Raw genomic sequence first — 18,376 nt, 5'->3', positions numbered from 1 at the left:
GCTGCTGAGCTGGGAATACCTTGGAGGTCATTGCAAACAATCTTAAGAAAATATTTACACGTTTCTGGACAAGATGCAATTAGTGCAAGATCTGAACCAAAGAGATAACCAACAACATCTGATGTACGCTGTTTGCTCACAAGAGTTGGTCCGAGAACAAAATGACTTAATGGATCATCTGATAATGAGCGATGAAGCTCATTTTAACTTGAATGGTTTTGTAAACAAGCAGAACTGCAGAATATGGGGTACCAAGGATAGTCCACCAATGATAATTACACTCACTTAAGTGTACAGTCTGGTGCACAGTTGCATCACGGTGTGTTATTGGACCATTTTTCTTTGAAGACCACAATGGCAATGCTGTAACTGTAACCGGTGAGCGATATCGCAATATGATCAACAATTTTTAAGCCTCTTGCTGATACTCCAGAGATGTGGTTCCAACAGGATGGGGCCCACATACTGCACACACTGCTCGCGCCATGTAGGGGTCTTAAGGGAGATTTTTGGTGAGCGTCTAATTTCAAGAAATTTGGCATTTAATTGGCCCGCTAGTTCGCCAGATTTAACAGTTACCGACTTTTCCGTTTGGAGACATCTTAAGGAGAGGGGTGTATTTGAATTAAACCAGAACCACAGAGCAGCTCAAGGAGAACATTCGAGTCGAAATACAGGAATTAATGCAAGATACTCTGACACGCATAATGGGAAATGTTCTCAAAAGAGCCCAACTTTGTGAAGCTGAAAGCTTCACAAAGTTGGGCTCTTTTGAGAACCCACCTTTGTTGGGTTCTTATAGAACATAGTCTTCCATATCTAGCTCATAAAATTCTCCATGGATTATATATTACTGTTTCGAAGAGAAATAAATTCAAAACTTAAAATTTAAAAAAATTATTATTGTAAACCCCTTCGCTACTTTTGCACCACCTTGTATATATAAATCCTTATGTGATATACATGTATGGATCTCCTTATGTGATACACCAGATAAAGAGGTTGCTCTCTGTTGAATAGGAATCAAGAGAAACAAGACCTCTACAGATTCTGCAACTAGGTTAGTTCATTATAGAGCTTATTTGCTTGTTCCTTATACTGATTATAGTTAGATTACAAAACATAAACAAAAAAACCTTGTACCTAGCTCCACATAAGTCAATCATCCAGCACACCTTTTCCTATTGAGGGATAATGACATGCTTATGTATAAATACATACTTGTAATTCTGCTTGAACCCTTATTCATATTTTATAGACTCCCCTCATTTTGCTAATAAGTGTAGTCACTATTTTTGTGCTTTTGACAATCTCCTTGAGCCTTATACACTTGGACAGATTTCATCTAAACATTCAAATTTATATTGTTTTAAAAAAAAAAAAAAATCTTAATTTTAATGTTTTTTTAGAAAATTTCTTAGAATTTTTTTATATTTCTAGTTTTACACACACACACATGCTCGCATGCACACATTATCTGTTACATTTTAACCTTGGATTTAGTGATTATAGTCTTAGATGCTAATGCCCCAATAAATGGCTAAAACAATAACAGTCCATCAACCAAGCTAACAAATATGAATATCCAAAGGTCAGACTAATCAGGTTGCTAGTACATTTTCAACACATTATGAAATCCATAATGTCTAGTGCTTTTTCAGAGAGTAGTGATTTTTTTAAACATGATGATGTACATGTATTATTGGATTTAATTAAACATATTTTTATCATAAAATATGCTTACTGATGTTGTGTGTGTCTGTGAAGTCAAGGGAAATTTGAATTGGGTATGTGCGATATTTATTGATTGCCCAATAATAAGGTTGTATAATGAAGATGACTGTTATAAGGGTATAGATTACAGTGTTGAATATTTAGGAATGAAGAGTTTGACTCCTTTTATTAAGTACACTGGATGCCAATCCCATAATAAATTTTTATTTAATTTGCAGTAAAGAAGGGCCAGTGCAGATCTATTACACCAAAAGAGCTACTAAAGATGCATAAGCAGAAATTAAAGTCTTTACAAACTAATCAGCAAATTCAGCAAAACACTGTGCAGAGTAATTTGCTACTATCTCCTCAACTGGGAAGAGGATTAAACCCAAATGAAGATCTCATTCTTACCACCAGTCGCATTGCACTAAAGAAGACTTCATTTTCACCTGCTGATATTAATAAGGTACTAAAAGTATTTGAATTTCCTTTTAATTTCTACATATTTAAATATAAATAATTATAATTGTTTTTTTAAATCCCACACACAACAGGTACAATAACCTATAGCACATCAGTGCTGTGTGTGTGAGATGTAGATGAAAGTTGAATAAGAAGAAACCTATTGACATTTTTCTTAAAGAGCTGTAGATTGAAAGTATTGGCCAACTCATCATGGGGAGAGACTGTTCCAGAGGACAGAAATAGATAGAATAGATGAGGAAGAAGAGAAGCATGTTCAATAAGTTTGCCGTTGCACTGTAAAGGGATGTTGGACAGCAGCTGTTCTTGTTTTAACAGGCCTAACAGCAAGTGGAGGAATGATGTTTGCCAATTCACTGGAGCAGTGATCATGGAAGTACCAGTAGAAGACACATAGAACTGAAATATTGCATCTATAGGATAGAGGTTGGAATGGGTCTGTAAGGGAAGGGTAATCTGTGGGCTGCACTGCTCTCCTCTGGATAGCATCAAAAATTTTAAGGAGGTTTTAGATGCACCACCCCAAATGTGTGTGTTTGTACAGTATTCTAAGGATGGGTGGATTTGGGATTTATATAGGGTTAGTAGCTGGATAGGTGTAAAATATCTTCTTGAGCAAAAAAAATGCCTGGTTTTTTAGAAGCTGAGGAAGTTACTGATTTGATGTGTTTGGGCCAAGAGAGGTTGGAGGTAAATGTTCAGTCCAAGGAGACATAGTTCATCGTGTCTAGTGACGTGCATATTACTGAGGATAAGGGAAGGTGAGCTGAGATCCTTTTTGTGAGAGAAAAAGCAGGACTGCATTTTGGTGGCATTAAAGGTGACTAGGTTATCTTTGCCCTACTGAAGGATGGTATGGAGATGAGTGTTTAAGGCACTGGTTGCAGATGATTGTGATGTAAGGGATGTCTGGGAACTACATGGTTTGTCAAAGGAGTAGGATGAGTGGAGAGTGCTATCATCAACAAAGCTATGGATAGGATTTGTAGTGATTGAGTGAAAGAATGGTGCCGTGAGGTACTCCTACATTGGTGCAAAGCTCGAACAGAGGGTGCCATCCACCATGACATGCAGTAAACAACAAGAAAGAAAGAAAGCTGGCTATCCAGTTACAGAGGGTGGCAGGTAGACCAAAGGAAGGCAGTTTGCAAAGCATGCCTTGATGCTAAACAAAATCGAAAGCCTTGGAAACGTCCAGGGAAAAAGTACACATTTCTTCAAACTTTTCCATGGCACGTGCCCAGTGGTGAGTGATGTAGGCTAAGATATCAGCCGTGGATCTGGATTGGTGAATCTGTATTGGTGGTTGCTGATTAACTGGTGAGCTTCTAAGTAGTGAAGAAGTTGATCATTGATAACTTTCTCCATTATTTTGGAGAGGATTGGGGTGATGGCAGTTGGTCGGTAGTTAGATGGTAGGCTTTTATCTCCCTTTTTTGGAATGGGGTGGATATATATGTTAGTTTCCATGAGATGGAATAGGTTAGCAGCCCCCCCCCCCCCCCCACACACACACCCTCAATCTATCCTCATAGGAAACATTCTACAGACCACTAACCATATCTTGGTCACTCACCACTGAATCTTCTCCACTGCTTGCTCATCCCCAAGAAACTCAGGAGATCAGACTCGAGCACAGTAATTCAGATATGGATGTATCAAGACCTTATAAAGAGGAATAACAACTTCCGTGTCTCTTGTTAGTGTGTTTTGCAATTCCCAACTAATCTTATGAGCTACCTTAGCAATATGCCATCTAAACTTTAATTCTCTGTCTACTACCACTCCTAAATCTCTTGCTCTATCTATTTCCTGGAGTATGGTTCCATCTATGTGGTACACAGCTTGTAATCTATTTATCCCAAAATGCATAACTTTACATTTCTCCACATCAAACTGATACCATTATATTTTCCCCACGCTGACAGCCTATTTAAATCACTCTGCAAGTTCTCCACATTGCATTGATTAACTATTACTCTACCGAATTTTACATCATCAGCAAACATTTTTACTATATCATTTATGTACAAATTAAACAGTAGTGATCCCAACACCTGAACCTTAGGACACAGTCAGACTAGTGGTGTGTCCTAAGCAGCAGCAGTGTTTTCACCTTGATTCTCCATATTCCACCTTGATTGCCCCTCCATATACCACTTTCTAATATCTGTCCATCAGATACCCTCTTATCCACATAAACAGTGTTGCATCCATTGCTATTTGTTCTAATTTGCATCACAGAGTTCCATGTGGTATTCTGTCAAATGGCTGTGCAAAATCCAGTAGAATCATCATATTGGCATTTCCTATTACCAGCTATACTAGGCATGACTGATTCTTCACAAAAGCTATGTTGCTTCTAATAGAGTATCATATTCTTACCCACCATTCTTGGTTTCTCTTTTTTGACCAATTTTTCCAGTACTTTTACTGGAAAAATTGGTCAAAATTTTTCCAGTAAAAATTAATTGGTTAATTTTTCCACTCCTGAGTAACCACTCAGTAAATCAACTATTTTATCTGCTTTTGTCGCTTAATCACCATCAGCACTCATTAAGATTATTCTTCCATATTCCACATAATGATAGAACTCTTTGGGATTTCCTTTGGCCTAGTTTCTTCTCGTAATCTGATTTTGCCATTCTTACCATGCTGGTCACCTTTCTCCTTATATAGCCTCCATAGCATTTTCTTTTTTCTGCAACTCATGCTTAATAATATTGCTCTTAGGTATACTATTTAATATTGCTTCTTCTAGATGTCCATTAACTATCTCCCATGCACTACTAGTATCCTTCTCTTGCAGGGTTTTATGCTGTTGCACATCTTCAGCTTCCTCCTAAGCTTGTCACACTCATATGCCTTGTAGTTCCATATATAACCCTTTCTTGATAGAATATTCCTCATGTTTTACGATCTACCAGTTCAAGACTTTTCCCAATTGGAGGCACTGTAGTCACCTTTGTTATGGATATACTGCCTTAATTAGTTGATCTCTCAATAAGCGTATAAATTCCATTTTCTTCCTTCCAATTCATATCTATCACATAATAATCACTTGACCTGCACTCATTGTACTAATTTGCTGATGCATGTCTTCTAGATAAACCCTGGAACCCTCGGCCTAGCAGCAATCAACTATATATTTCGTCTTATTGGTCTTGATCTCACACTAGACTGTTTCAAATGAACAGCCACCATTCCACCGATCTCATAGCTGCAATTCATCAGCAATACCCCCTCCTTCCATCCTGTTAATTGAAAACAAATTGAATTTGCACAACTAGAAAAGTAAAATAAAAGTTGGCTGAGGAGAGTGGACTTCCCATGGCAGTTTCTTCCACTTGGTCGTAGAACTTGTTTTGATATACAAAGTATCCAATCTCTCTTGCTCTGGCCAACTTTTATTTAGAGCTTCTAGAAGACATTCTTTTCTCATCCATACATCCTCAACCTTCATTTTAGGTTCAGTATGTTGATAACATTTTTGGTGTGTGGCCTCACAATAAAGAAACTTTATCAAAGTTATTAGCTACCATAAATACTTTGCACCCATGTGTGTTGAATTCACTATGGAAACAAATTATCCTTTCTAGACATTCTTCTCATCTGTTCACCATCAGATGATTTAACTACATCAGTATATCGAAAGCCCACTTCCACCATCTCCATGCAACATCTTTCTCAAAAGACAGGAATTATAAAATCTTTATTTCGACATGCTAACACTATTTGTTCAACTCCTCATCAATTACAGGAAGAACTCTTAAATATCAAATGATATGTGAAATTAAATGGCTTCTCAGAAAGGACTACACAACATCAGTTTGATGCCAACAAACCTAACCTAAACAAGAAGGAAAGAAACAGTACGTTGAATTTCAATTCCGTACATTTCAGGAGTTTCAGAACCGATTTCCAGAATTCTGAAGAAATACAATTTAGTGGCTAATTTTATACGTATCAAAAATTTATTAACTTGTTTCCCCTTTTTTAAAAGATAAACGCTCACCGATGTCTCTCTCTGGTTGGCACCAAGTTCCTTGTGACTGCCACCTATCCTACTTCAGGCACACTGAATTCATGCATGCTCAATAGAAAAGAGAATATAAGACCATCAGTCATATATTTGCCACAGAAAATCTCATAAATTGGGCATAGCCCAACACAAGATAGACACAGACCACAATAACACTCCTACTACATTGTTGTCAGTCCAAATTTGAGCATTTATTTAAAGAGGGGGTGCTTAAGGGTCAAAACTGTATAACTGAGAGGATACCTCCACATAGCCTTTAAAGGAATGTGGAGAACTGACCAGGGCTTCTGACCTAATGTCCAATCCTCACCTTCTCGTGGTGCACCTTGTTGGGTATCTACCTGGATACTGAACGAACGAGGATGGGCTGGCAATTTGGGATTTAGTCGACCAAATTGTATTCTTATTGGCTTAAATCAATATAGAAAATGATGGTACAACATGACAAAATTTCATGCGGGCTGGGACATCGCCCGGTTCAACAAGGCCTCCCCCGTTGTTTTTGCCAGGGAACCAGGGCGAACAGCAAAAAGTCAGCTACTGGAACAAATCTGAATGCACACCCCAACTCAACATCACCAGAGTTAAAGATCGGTACTCTCAACATAAGAAGCCTGAATGGCAAAGAAATGGAGCTAGCTGAGGAATTAGATAAGTACCAGATCGACATAATAGGGGTGACTGAAACAAAAAAAGACAAAAACTGGTGAGATCTTTCTGAGCAATAAATACAAAATGTTATATTCAGGAAATGACAATCAAGGAAAAGAAGGAGTAGCCATAGTATTCAACACAAAATATGAGGCTAATCTTCTTGAATGGCAGGCAGTCTCAAGTAGAGTGATGTGGGCAAATATCAGAATGGGAAATTGGACAACTAGACTTATTTGTGCCTATGGTCCCACAGAAGGTTCTACTAAGGTAGAAGTGGAGGAAATTTTTGATGCTTTACAAAAGCAACTGACACAATGAAAAAGGAAAAGTTGGTCCTTGTAGGGGATCTAAATAGCAGAGCAGGAAATGATTGTCAGATATACAAAAATATTTTGGGAAAATTTGGAGAAAAGAGCAAAGCCAATAATAATGGCAAATACCTGTTGGATTTCTGCTCAGGACATGGACTGGTTATTGCTAACACCAAATTCACATGGAAAGAAGAGGCAAGGAATAAGAAAAGTCTCATTGACTATGTTATTGTTGATAGTGATGTTTTCTCCCTGGTGCAGTACACCAGAGTGTACAGAGGATTTGAAATTGGAAGCGATCACTATTTAGTCTTGAGCAGGATAAAATTGAATTTCATATTGAAAAGAATCACATGTAAGAAAGTTTTAAAGTGAATAAAAGTTGAGCAGCTCTCAGATGCGAACTGTAGACTAAAATACACAAACATGATTGAAGAAAAAATGAAAGAGTTTGAGAACAGAACCAAACCTTGGAGATTCAGTGGCAAGCCTTGAAGAAAACCCTGATTGATTCAGCCAGAATGGCATGTGGTGAGGTTGTCTGCAAGGATAGAACTCCATGGTGGGCACAGGAAGTTAAAGAGGCAGTGAAGGAAAAGAAGAAAGCATATCAAAAGTTCCTGGCAAATAAGTCAGATTTTGCTCTTAGAGAATACAGAGACAAATGTAAGAAAGCAATACACTGTGCAAAACTAGCTAAACAAAAGTCATGGGAGGACTTTGGCAAGAACATAGAAAATAAATATCAAGAAGGTGGTAAGATATTCTGGAGGTAATTGAAGAAGCTTAGAAATGGAGGAAAGAGTGCTGTAAAAGGAGTTAGAGATGATAAAGGTGACATGAAAACAGGAGAAAAAGATATCCTTGAAGTATGGAGTAATTACTTCGAAAAATTGCTAAATGAAACAAGCAGCACAGTGGTAAAAAAAACACTCAACAGGCATACAGTCAGGAATACATATCCATACTTGAAGTAGAAAAAGCCATTAAAGGCTCGAAATGTGGAAAGGCAGCAGGAGTAGATGATATTCGACCGGAAATGCTGAAGTATGGCGGTATAAAAGTCTTACAGTGGCTGCACTGCATAGTTCAGAAAGCGTGGCCAGAGGGATTAATTCCCGATGATTGGAGTAGAGCTCTCATAGCACCCATATATAAAAAGGGAAATAAAACTGAATGTCAGCATTACAGAGGTATTTCTATACTGAGTGTTCCTAGCAAGATTTATGCAAGTATACTTGAGAAACGGTTGAGACGAATTGTGGAAGAAAAGCTTGGTGAAGAACAAGCTGGATTCAGGCCAAATAGCGGCTGTCAGGATCAGATCTTCACTTTACGACAAATAGTTGAGAAAGCATGGGAATATAACAAAGATCTGCATTTAAGTTTTGTTGATCTGGAAAAGGCATATGACAAGGTGCCAAGAGAGAAGCTATTCAATACGCTACAGTTATATGGTATCAATGGGGCATTATATCAAGCAATACTTAGTCTTTATTTGAGTTGTAAGTCAGCAGTTAGAATTGAAGGAAGTGCAGGAAGATGGTTTGATGTTAAATCTGGTGCGAGACAAGGATGTACATTATCCCCTCTGTTATTCATTATCTATATGGATCACATTATGAAGGAAAGTGGTATTAAACATGATATCAGAATTGGAGATGTTAATGTCTGTGGACGATGTTATACTTCTAAATAAATCCGCGACAAGTCTGCAAGAATCCCTGACTAAATTGAATAACTGTTGTAATAGATATGGTATGAAGGTCAGCAATAAAAAGACAAAGACAATGAAAATAGGTAGAATTATTGAAAATGTCAACTGTGTTGTGAATGGGGAACCTGTGGAACAATTAAAACTTTTCAGCTACGATTTTTAGTGAAGATGGTAAATTAAATATGGAAATAAACAACAGAATCAACAAAGCTGGTATGATAGGAAGTCAATTGAATAAATTCATATGGAATAAGAGAGAAATTAGTCGGAACACTAAATTAGCTGTATACAAGACAGTATTCAAACCAGTTTTAACTTATAGATCTGAGAGCTGGGTCAGAAGTAAAACACTTGACCAAAGACTAGAGACCGCAGATATGAGAGTCCTGAGAAAGATTAGAGACGTGAACAGATGGCATCAATGGCAATATCATATTAAAAACAAGGATATTAGGAAAGAACTTGACATTGTCGCCATCCAGGAATGCATTAACAGAGCTAATCTCAGGTAGTGTGGTCACTTAGATAGAATGGGCGAGGAAAGATAAGCAAAACAAGTGTTCTCTGCCAGGTTGGCAGGAAAACGACCCAGAGGAAGACCAAGATATAGGTGGATTGATACGGTACAATGTGCCTTAGACGATAGAAATATAAGATCTGATAATGATAATATTGGAGTCTTGATAAGTAACAGACTGATTTGGAGGAAAATTGTAGATAGGAAGTTAGTAATGACGTAAATTTTTCATGTAGCACTATCATATCCTGTACACCCCTTGAGGGTACATGTCAGGAATTTGATGATGATGATGATTTACAGAGAATACTGAAACCTTGCTTTACCACCTGAACTTGAATCGGAACGATTGCCTATATATATTTATCAAAAATATGGGAGTCTTATTAGAATAACACATTATTATTATTATTTTATTTATTTTTTAGTCATGATTAACCTATGTTTCCTCACTTATAGCATTATGCTGTTGTAAATATAAAATCACATGGCTCTTTCTGTTTCAAATCAATCCATTGGTTGCATTCAACCTTTTAATAAACTGTCTGCCACGAAGATGATCTGTAAGTTTCAGACCAATACATCTGGCTTTCTAAACAAATAAATAGTATTAGTAAATAGCCTTGTGTTTTTTGTGTAAATAAGTAATATAACTATGCCACAAGTTTCTCTAAAAGAATGGATACTTTATTATTCTTTTATTTGATAATTTTTAATAGCAAGTGAAAGCATTTTTGGTCATATTTTGAGTGCTGAGTTTTATGTTTTTTAAATAATCCCTAATAAATATGCACCAAATATTTAAACTGACGTGCAAAACAGACATTTCTAATTATGAACTCATGTAGTCTCCAAATTGCATCTTCTGAGTAATGTAAAATGGCTGCATTTAAGTAAACAGATACTCGCCCAAGACAAGGTTAATTTGTGTCGGTTTATTTATTTATTCGTATTGCATGAATATCAAAACATGCAGTACAATACACTGTCACTTTAATAACATCTAAAATTAAAAGTCAAAAGTCATTTTAAAAACCAATAAAATTAAAAGGTTACATCCATATTGGTCAGATAGTTTATAGCTTCGGGTGTAGCACTTAAAAAAGTCCAATTTGTCTCCTGAATATGCTCTGAGATAACACTGAGTCACAATATGGTTCACAGTTTGTCTCTGAGCTCCACAATCACAATGCGGGGATGGTCGTTTACCCCATTTAAAAAGCATGTCCGCACATACACCATGACCAGTTTGTATTCTATTAAGCTGAGTCCAGGATTTTCGTTGGAGGTGTGAGCAAACATCAAAACTTTCTTGTAATTCATTGAGAGAAACTTTTGTGATGTCATCTGTATGGCTCTCCCACTGTTCTTGCCACTTTTGCTTCAAGTCAAAGTTAGAATGTAGTAGTAGTTGGGCTAATTGTAGTGGTGGATGTCTTGATCTCAATCGTCGTACACTTAAGTCTGGGAGATCTAAATGTATTGGTAGGGCTGTGTTCTCCAAGATTTTCTTATACTCCTGTAAGAGAGCCTTAGTCCTGCACAGATTAGGTGGAACAATGTTACTAAGAGCTGGAAGCCAGTGTGTGGGCGTTGATTTAATTGTGCCAGAAATCAGTCTCATTGTATTATTTAGTTGGCTATCAACAAGTTTAACATGTATGCTATTTAGCCACACTGGTGAGCAATATTCAGCAACAGAGAAAACTAGATCAAGAGCAGTAATCCGCAGATTATCAGCTGTTGCTCCCCATGTCGTGCCTATTAGTTTTTGTATTATGTTGTTACGGGTTCTTAACTTAGCAGAAACATTTGTTAGGTGTTGCTTGTAAGAGAGCAACACCTAACAAATGTTTCTGCTAAGCTGAAGACAGACACAAAAGCATGAGTCTTCAGCCTGACTCATGCTTTTGTGTCGAATGGCAATTACAGTGTCATCAGCATAACAGAACTTGCGTGAGATGGTAGCAGGCAAGTCACATGTGTATAGGTTATAAAGTAAGGGTGCCAATACTGACTCTTGTAGAAGACCATTATTAAGTTTTCGTTGTCGGGACATTTTATTTCCTAATATAACTTGAAAGAAACATTCAGTGAGCATGGAGGAAATTAAGTGTGCAGTCCGTTTACATGGGACAATGCTAAGAAATTTGTATATAAGCCCTTCACGCCACACTGTATCATAGGCTGCTGTTAGGTCCAAGAAGACAGCTGATGTTTTTTCTTGCTTCTGAAATCCAGCTTCTATGTATGATGTTAAAGTGAGCACTTGATCACAGCAACCACGTTTTTCTCTAAAACCAGCTTGATCAATCGGGACATGCTGCATAATTGGTATGGACAATCTGTTGTACAGAAGGCGCTCTAACATTTTGTAGGTGCAGCTCAATAAAGCAATAGGTCTGTAACTTTTTGCCTCCTGGGGTGATTTTCCAGGTTTAAGAATAACTATTTTTGACTTCTTAAACTGGCTAGGTAGTCGGCCAGTCAATAATATATCAGAAAAGAATTCACAGAGCCATTTTATAGTATTTGGCCCGCTATTAATCAGAAATTCAGGATGGACACCGTCGAAGCCTGGGGCCTTGCCTGCTTTGATATCTTTTATGATGGCTTTTACTTCATCTATAGTGAAGATTGAGGCATATTGTGAGAAAGCAGGGGCATTTATTTTTAAAGCTGTAAGTTCTTTCTTAACTTTCTTGGTATGTTCACGGTCCCTAGGTGCCCTTGATATATTAACGATTTGATTAGCTATTTTCTCAGGGGAGATGATTGTGCTTTTTCTTTTAGGTAGATTAGTTGTGGATAGTTGTTGGAGAAGATTCCAAGCTTTTCTACTTGATCATTTGAAGTCAAGGTTTTCAACCGTATCAATCCATTTTGTTTTTCGAGATGAGTTCAGGCTATGTAGTAATTCATCTGCTATTTCAGGATCTTCACTTTTCAGGAACTCTCTGTAGAGATGTTCACTCTCTTCATTCCATCCGGTGACATAATCTTTTCTGTAACCTCTAGGGATATATTTTTTCACAATTGATATGATTGTTCCTATAAATCTCTTGTACTCTACAACTCTAGCAGGTATCCACCGAACACATTTATCCAATTCATTCGTAAAATTTCTCCAATTTGCTTTTTTAAAATTCCAACGCGGTCGTGGAAAGGATCTTGCTATAGGTAGTGTAGTGTCATACCAATTTCCAGTAACACTGGTCGATGTTGACTGTGTGGGAAGTTAGAAAGTACATATCGTTTTGCTGGTAATGGTTGCCCTTCAGTGTTTATTGAAACAAAACCTAAGTCTGGATTAGACTCTGTTTGCCATGCTGATGATCTAAAGGTGTTTCTATCTTTGGCATCAAATACAAGGTGTATATTATTTATTTCTGCCCATTGAATGAGGGTAGTCCCGTAGTCGTTGTTATCACAGTACTTCCATTCTTCATGATGGCTATTAAAATCACCAATCCATACTGTTGGATGTTGATAAGTAGGTATCACATCTATAGACCATGATGTTAAAGGAGGTTTATAGACATTGACTATTGTTATGTTGTGAATTTTCACACTCACAAGATGGGTATTGTTATCACATCTCGTTGTCAGGACAGAAGCATTTTCTATATCATCCTTGATATATGTTGCAATGCCATAATTTCGGTGGTATGTAGCACCAATCAGAGTGTAACCAGTTATTTTTCCTCTTCTATTAAGGTCGTCTTCGTTTTCAGCATGTGTTTCTTGAAGAAGCACAACGTCAATGTTATTTTCTTGTAGTATTTTGCAGAGATAGTCACATTTTGCTCTGTTAATTCCCTCGATATTCAGTTGACACATATTAAGGCTAAATCCCAGTTTTTTGTCAGCATCATCAATAAAATTAGAAAAATCAGTATTGTTTGACTGTTTGAATCAGTATTCCATGCCTTAGCCAGGAGAACTACGTGTTAGACTGGCTGCATTTGTTTCGGTGTAATTGTTGAATGCTAGATGAATACTATTATGATTCATTAAAATTTGATGATTATAACAGAAAGAGGAGAGAAAAAAGTGAATCATTGCCCAAAAGTTTTGATAAATTTAGCACTCATTACAGATACTATTAGGATGGTGTTGAAAAACTTCACTGTTTCCTTGAAGAGCCATTTGACTAAAGTTACTGAATTTGGTGTATACGTTTGATATACAAATTGATGCACTTTCCAGTCCAATATTTATCTTTTCCTATTTCTGTGGATAATCTTAATATCTTTCCAGAGAATCCTGTTCTGGAGGAGACACTGTAATCAGCCTGAACTGATTTATTTGAATGGAGAAAGCATATGTAGTCCATATATTCAAGAACCCTTGAATTTATACGAATTTTTGTTTTTCTTTCCAAAGAAAAGCAAAAAGTTGCATCAATAATTTATAAGTTGTGCACAGATGAAACTTCTTTAACATACTTCAGTTTTCTTCAGAAAGGACTAATTGCCAATAAAGGAAAATATTGATTCATAGTATGCTTTTTTTGAACCATGAGTGTTGTTGATCATTTTGCTCTTAATGAAGCAAAATGTTTAATGACACATTCAAAAGAACATGTGTTTGCTATTGTTGTTGAGCCTAGTGCCAACAATGTATTTAGCAGGTGGACATATTCTGAACCTGAAAACTACGTCACTTCCTTCAGAAGTTAAAACAACCTCTATCTTAGGAATCCATTTCACAGCTGAGATGGAATCTGATAATATTATTTTTTAGATATCTTTTGTTAGACAGAAACACAGATAATTCTTTAAACTTCTCCCTTTATTGCAAACTGATTTTTTTTTTAAATATTCATAAAAAAAGTCATTCTTCTTAGATCTTTGAGGTAATCAAAATTTCGGCCCTTAGGGTACCTACATTCTGTTTACTTCTTTGTGTTCATCATGTTAAAGTGGAATAAGCTTTATTAAGAGGACAACGATCAGTCAAATTCCCACAAAAAAATACATGAGTAGTTATTCAAATTCAATGGCATTCCCTTCTGAATTGGAAAACAAAAAGTCTATCGCCTGCCTATCATTATCAAAGGATAAGTTTTCTCCTTTATCACATTCTAGTGTATTTATCATTTCTTCTTCTCTAGAAGCTTACTTTGATCAAACTGGCAGATCTTTCAAGATAAGAGTTTCAGAACATCATCATCATCATCAAATTCCTGCCATGTACCCTCAAGGGGTGTACAGGATATTATAGTACTACATGAAAAAAATTAATTACATCATTATTAATTTCCTATCTACAATTTTCCTCCAAATCAGTCTGTTACTTGTCAACACTCCAATATTATCAGCTCTTATATTTCTATCGTCTAAAGCACTTTGTACCATATCAATCCACCTATATCTTGGTCTTCCTCTCGGTCGTTTTCCTGCCAACCTGGCAGAGAACACTTGTTTTGCTAATCTTTCCTCGCCCATTCTGTTTAAGTGACCATACCACCTGAGATTAGCTCTGCTAACGCATTCCTGGATGCTGACAATGTCAAGTTCTTTCCTAATATCCTCGTTTTTAATATGATACTGCCATTGATGCCACCTGTTCACGCCTATAATCTTTCTCAGGACTCTCATATCTGAAGTCTTTAGTCTTTGGTCAAGTGTTTTACTTCTGACCCAGCTCTCAGATCCATAAGTTAAAACTGGTTTGAACACTGTCTTGTATACAGCTAATTTAGTGTTGCGACTAATTTCTCTCTTATTCCATATGAATTTATTCAATTGACTTCCCACCATACCAGCTTTGCTGATTCTGTTGTCCATTTCTATATTTAATTTACCATCTTCAGTAAAAATCGTGCCTAAATAGCTGAAATGTTTTACTTGTTCCACAGGTTCTCCATTCACAACACAGTTGACATTTTCAATGATTCTGCCTATTTTCATTGTCTTTGTCTTTTTATTGCTGACCTTCATACCATATCTATTACAAGAGCTATTCAATTTAGTCAGAGAATCTTGCAGACTTGTAGCGGATTTATTTAGAAGTATAACATCATCCGCATAGAGCAAAGAGCTGACATTAACATCTCCAATTTCGATATCATGTTTAATACCACTTTCCGTCATAATGCGATCCATATAGAAAATGAATAACAGAGGGGAAAATGTACATCCTTGTCTCACACCAGATTTAACATTAAACCATCTTCCTGTACTTCCTTCAATTCTAACTGCTGACTTACAACTCAAATAAAGACTAAGTATTGCTTGATATAATGTCCCATTGACACCATATAACTGCAGCGTATTGAATAGCTTCTCTCTTGGCACCTTGTCATATGCCTTTTCCAGATCGACAAAACTTAAATACAGATCTTTGTTATATTCCCATGCTTTCTCGACTATTTGTCGTAAAGTTAAGATCTGATCCTGACAGCCTCTATTTGGCCTGAATCCAGCTTGTTCTTCACCAAGCTTTTCTTCCACAATTCTTCTCAACCGTTTCTCAAGTATACTTGCATAGATCTTGCCAGGAACACTCAGTAGGGAAATACCTCTGTAATTCTCACATGCAGTTTTATTTCCCTTTTTATATATGGGTACTATGAGAGCTTTACTCCAATCATCGGGAATTCGTCCCTCTGTCCAGGCTTTCTGAACTATGCAGTGCAGCCACTGTAAGACTCTTATACCACCATACTTCAGCATTTCTGGTTGAATATCATCTACTCCTGCTGCCTTTCCACATTTCAAGCCTTTGATGGCTTTTTCTACTTCAAGTATGGATATGTATTCCTGACTGCATGCCTGGTCAGTGTTTTTTACCACTGTGCTGTCATCACTGCTTGTTTCATTTAGCAGTTTTTCAAAGTAATTACTCCATACTTCAAGGATATCTTTTTCTCCTATTTTCATGTAACCTTTATCATCTCTAACTCCTTTTACAGCACTCTTTCCTCCATTTCTAAGCTTCTTCAACAACCTCCAGAATATTTTGCCACCTTCTTGATATTTATTTTCTATATTCTTGCCAAAGTCCTCCCATGACTTTTGTTTAGCTAGTTTTACACAGTGTTTAGCATTCTTGCATTTGTCTCTATATTCTCTAAGAGCACAAGCTGACTTATTTGCCAGGAACTTTTGATATGCTTTCTTCTTTTCCTTTACTGCCTCTTTAACCTCCTGTGTCCACCAGGGAGTTCTGATTTTTTTATCCTTACAAACAACCTCACCACATGCCTCTCTGGCAGAATCAATCATTGTTTTCTTCAGAGTTTGTCAATGAATCTCCAAGGTTTGATTCCTGTTCTCAAACTCTTTCATTTTTCCTTCAATAATCTTTGTGTATTTTAGTCTACAGCTCACATCTGAGAGTTGCTCAACTTTTATTCGCTTTAAAACTTTCTTACATGTTATTCTTTTCAATATGAAATTCAATTTTATCCTGCTCAAGACTAAATAGTGATCACTTCCAATTTCAAATCCTCTGTACACTCTGGTGTCCTGCACCAGGGAGAAAACATCACTGTCAACAATAACATAGTCAATGAGACTTTTCTTATTCCTAGCCTCTTCTCTCCATGTGAATTTGTGCACATTTTTATGTTGGAGCATGGTGTTAGTAATAACCAGTCCATGTCCTGAGCAGAACATATGGACTATAATTAATTCTCTTCCATTCAAAAAATTGGTGTGTTGCTGAACATAGTCTTCACTAACCACAAAATTCTCTGCAAAAAGCATCACGGTTCTTTACCAGAACATCTTTATTTTGATAATGAAATTTTTTTTTTCAGAAATGACTTGTGAAAAAAAATAGTGAAGCTCTGTGATACTATCTCAGACTTAATTGTCAGGATTGACTTAACTTATCCAAACTTTAAGACCTTGAAGATTATTGATTCTTTCTATAGCAAAAAAGCCCCAACTAGTGCCCCTTTAGTTCTCATGCTGTTCTAAAAAAGGAGGGGGGGGGGGAACTATCCACTAGCAAACTAGGAGGACCATAGGAAAAAGGTCACCTTTACTCTGCTCCCTACAAGTTTGTAATCATGAAAGTTGGCTATATAATCTCTAAGTTCTTAAGAATTCTAATAGTGTCCACCACATAGCAATTGTCAGTCTTGAATTCCATGAATCTTATTCTGCTTATTTTAAATACAATGTTGTATTACTCTCAAGAGGCCAAACACTTGCAAAATATTAGTAGAATATTGAGTTAATAAATCATTTATTTTTTAGTTATTATTTCTGGGAAAATTCTCATGTTACTCCTCTTAAAAAAATTATTATTTATACGGCTATATTAGCCTGTTTCCATTTAGGAGTGTCTCTTATTTTAAATACATTGACTTTTTACTCAAGAATTTTTTAGGGCATTATAAGTGTATTTAGAGGTAAATATGTGCAGACTAATAGAGGAAGAAATTTTGCACGTACCTTGTTTGGATGTTAGGATGTCTTCGTTCTCCATACTTCTGCTGTTAGACCGATAAAGGGGGGGGGGGGTTGTTTGAGGCAAGGTGGGAACATTAAATTAGAAAACCTGGTTTTTTTAAAAAATAATATATATAGACATATGTATATTATTATATTTAAGAGCGCTTCTAGGGCCGGAGAAGCGCGTTAACGGGGTGCGAGCCATTTCAATCATGTGTCGAAACGTGAACGAAACAATGCTTAGAATATCGGAAACAATAGCCATAAAATGTGACGAAAACTCAATCAACGTCCACTGACCCTACCTAATTTCTGAGTGTTGGAAGCTCCACAACATAAAAATTAGGTCACGACTCCGACCAATAAGCGAAAACAAAAGTCCTTCTAAGGCAGATACACCAAGCCGACATGACATAGCCCTACACTTTTCCCAAAATGTTCCGATGAGGATACACGATCGTAACGGCTCGCACCCCGTTAATGCTCTCCCCCTGGCCCTGTTTCCCATAAATTATTAAACACAAG

At 36.7% G+C, this 18,376-nt stretch overlaps 1 protein-coding gene across 2 annotated transcripts in view; it reads left to right on the top strand.

The window, feature by feature from the left end:
* The window catches only part of Mcm10 (minichromosome maintenance 10 homolog), a 156,130-nt gene that overhangs the window by 79,770 nt on the left and 57,984 nt on the right, over window positions 1-18,376 (top strand). For both annotated transcript variants that reach the window (XM_090390737.1, XM_090390736.1), the window contains exon 11: window positions 1,953-2,182. In XM_090390737.1, coding sequence (XP_090246863.1) covers window positions 1,953-2,182 — 230 coding nt within the window. The remainder of the gene's footprint in view (window positions 1-1,952; window positions 2,183-18,376) is intronic.

The sequence above is a fragment of the Typopeltis vanoorti genome, chromosome 3 (genome assembly GCF_054136105.1).
Source record: "Typopeltis vanoorti isolate ZY-2024b chromosome 3, IOZ_Tvanoo_1.0, whole genome shotgun sequence".
Taxonomy (NCBI): Eukaryota; Metazoa; Arthropoda; class Arachnida; order Uropygi; family Thelyphonidae; genus Typopeltis; species Typopeltis vanoorti.
Note: the sequence above shows the minus strand (reverse complement) of the source record. Positions and strands in the feature narration are given on the sequence as shown.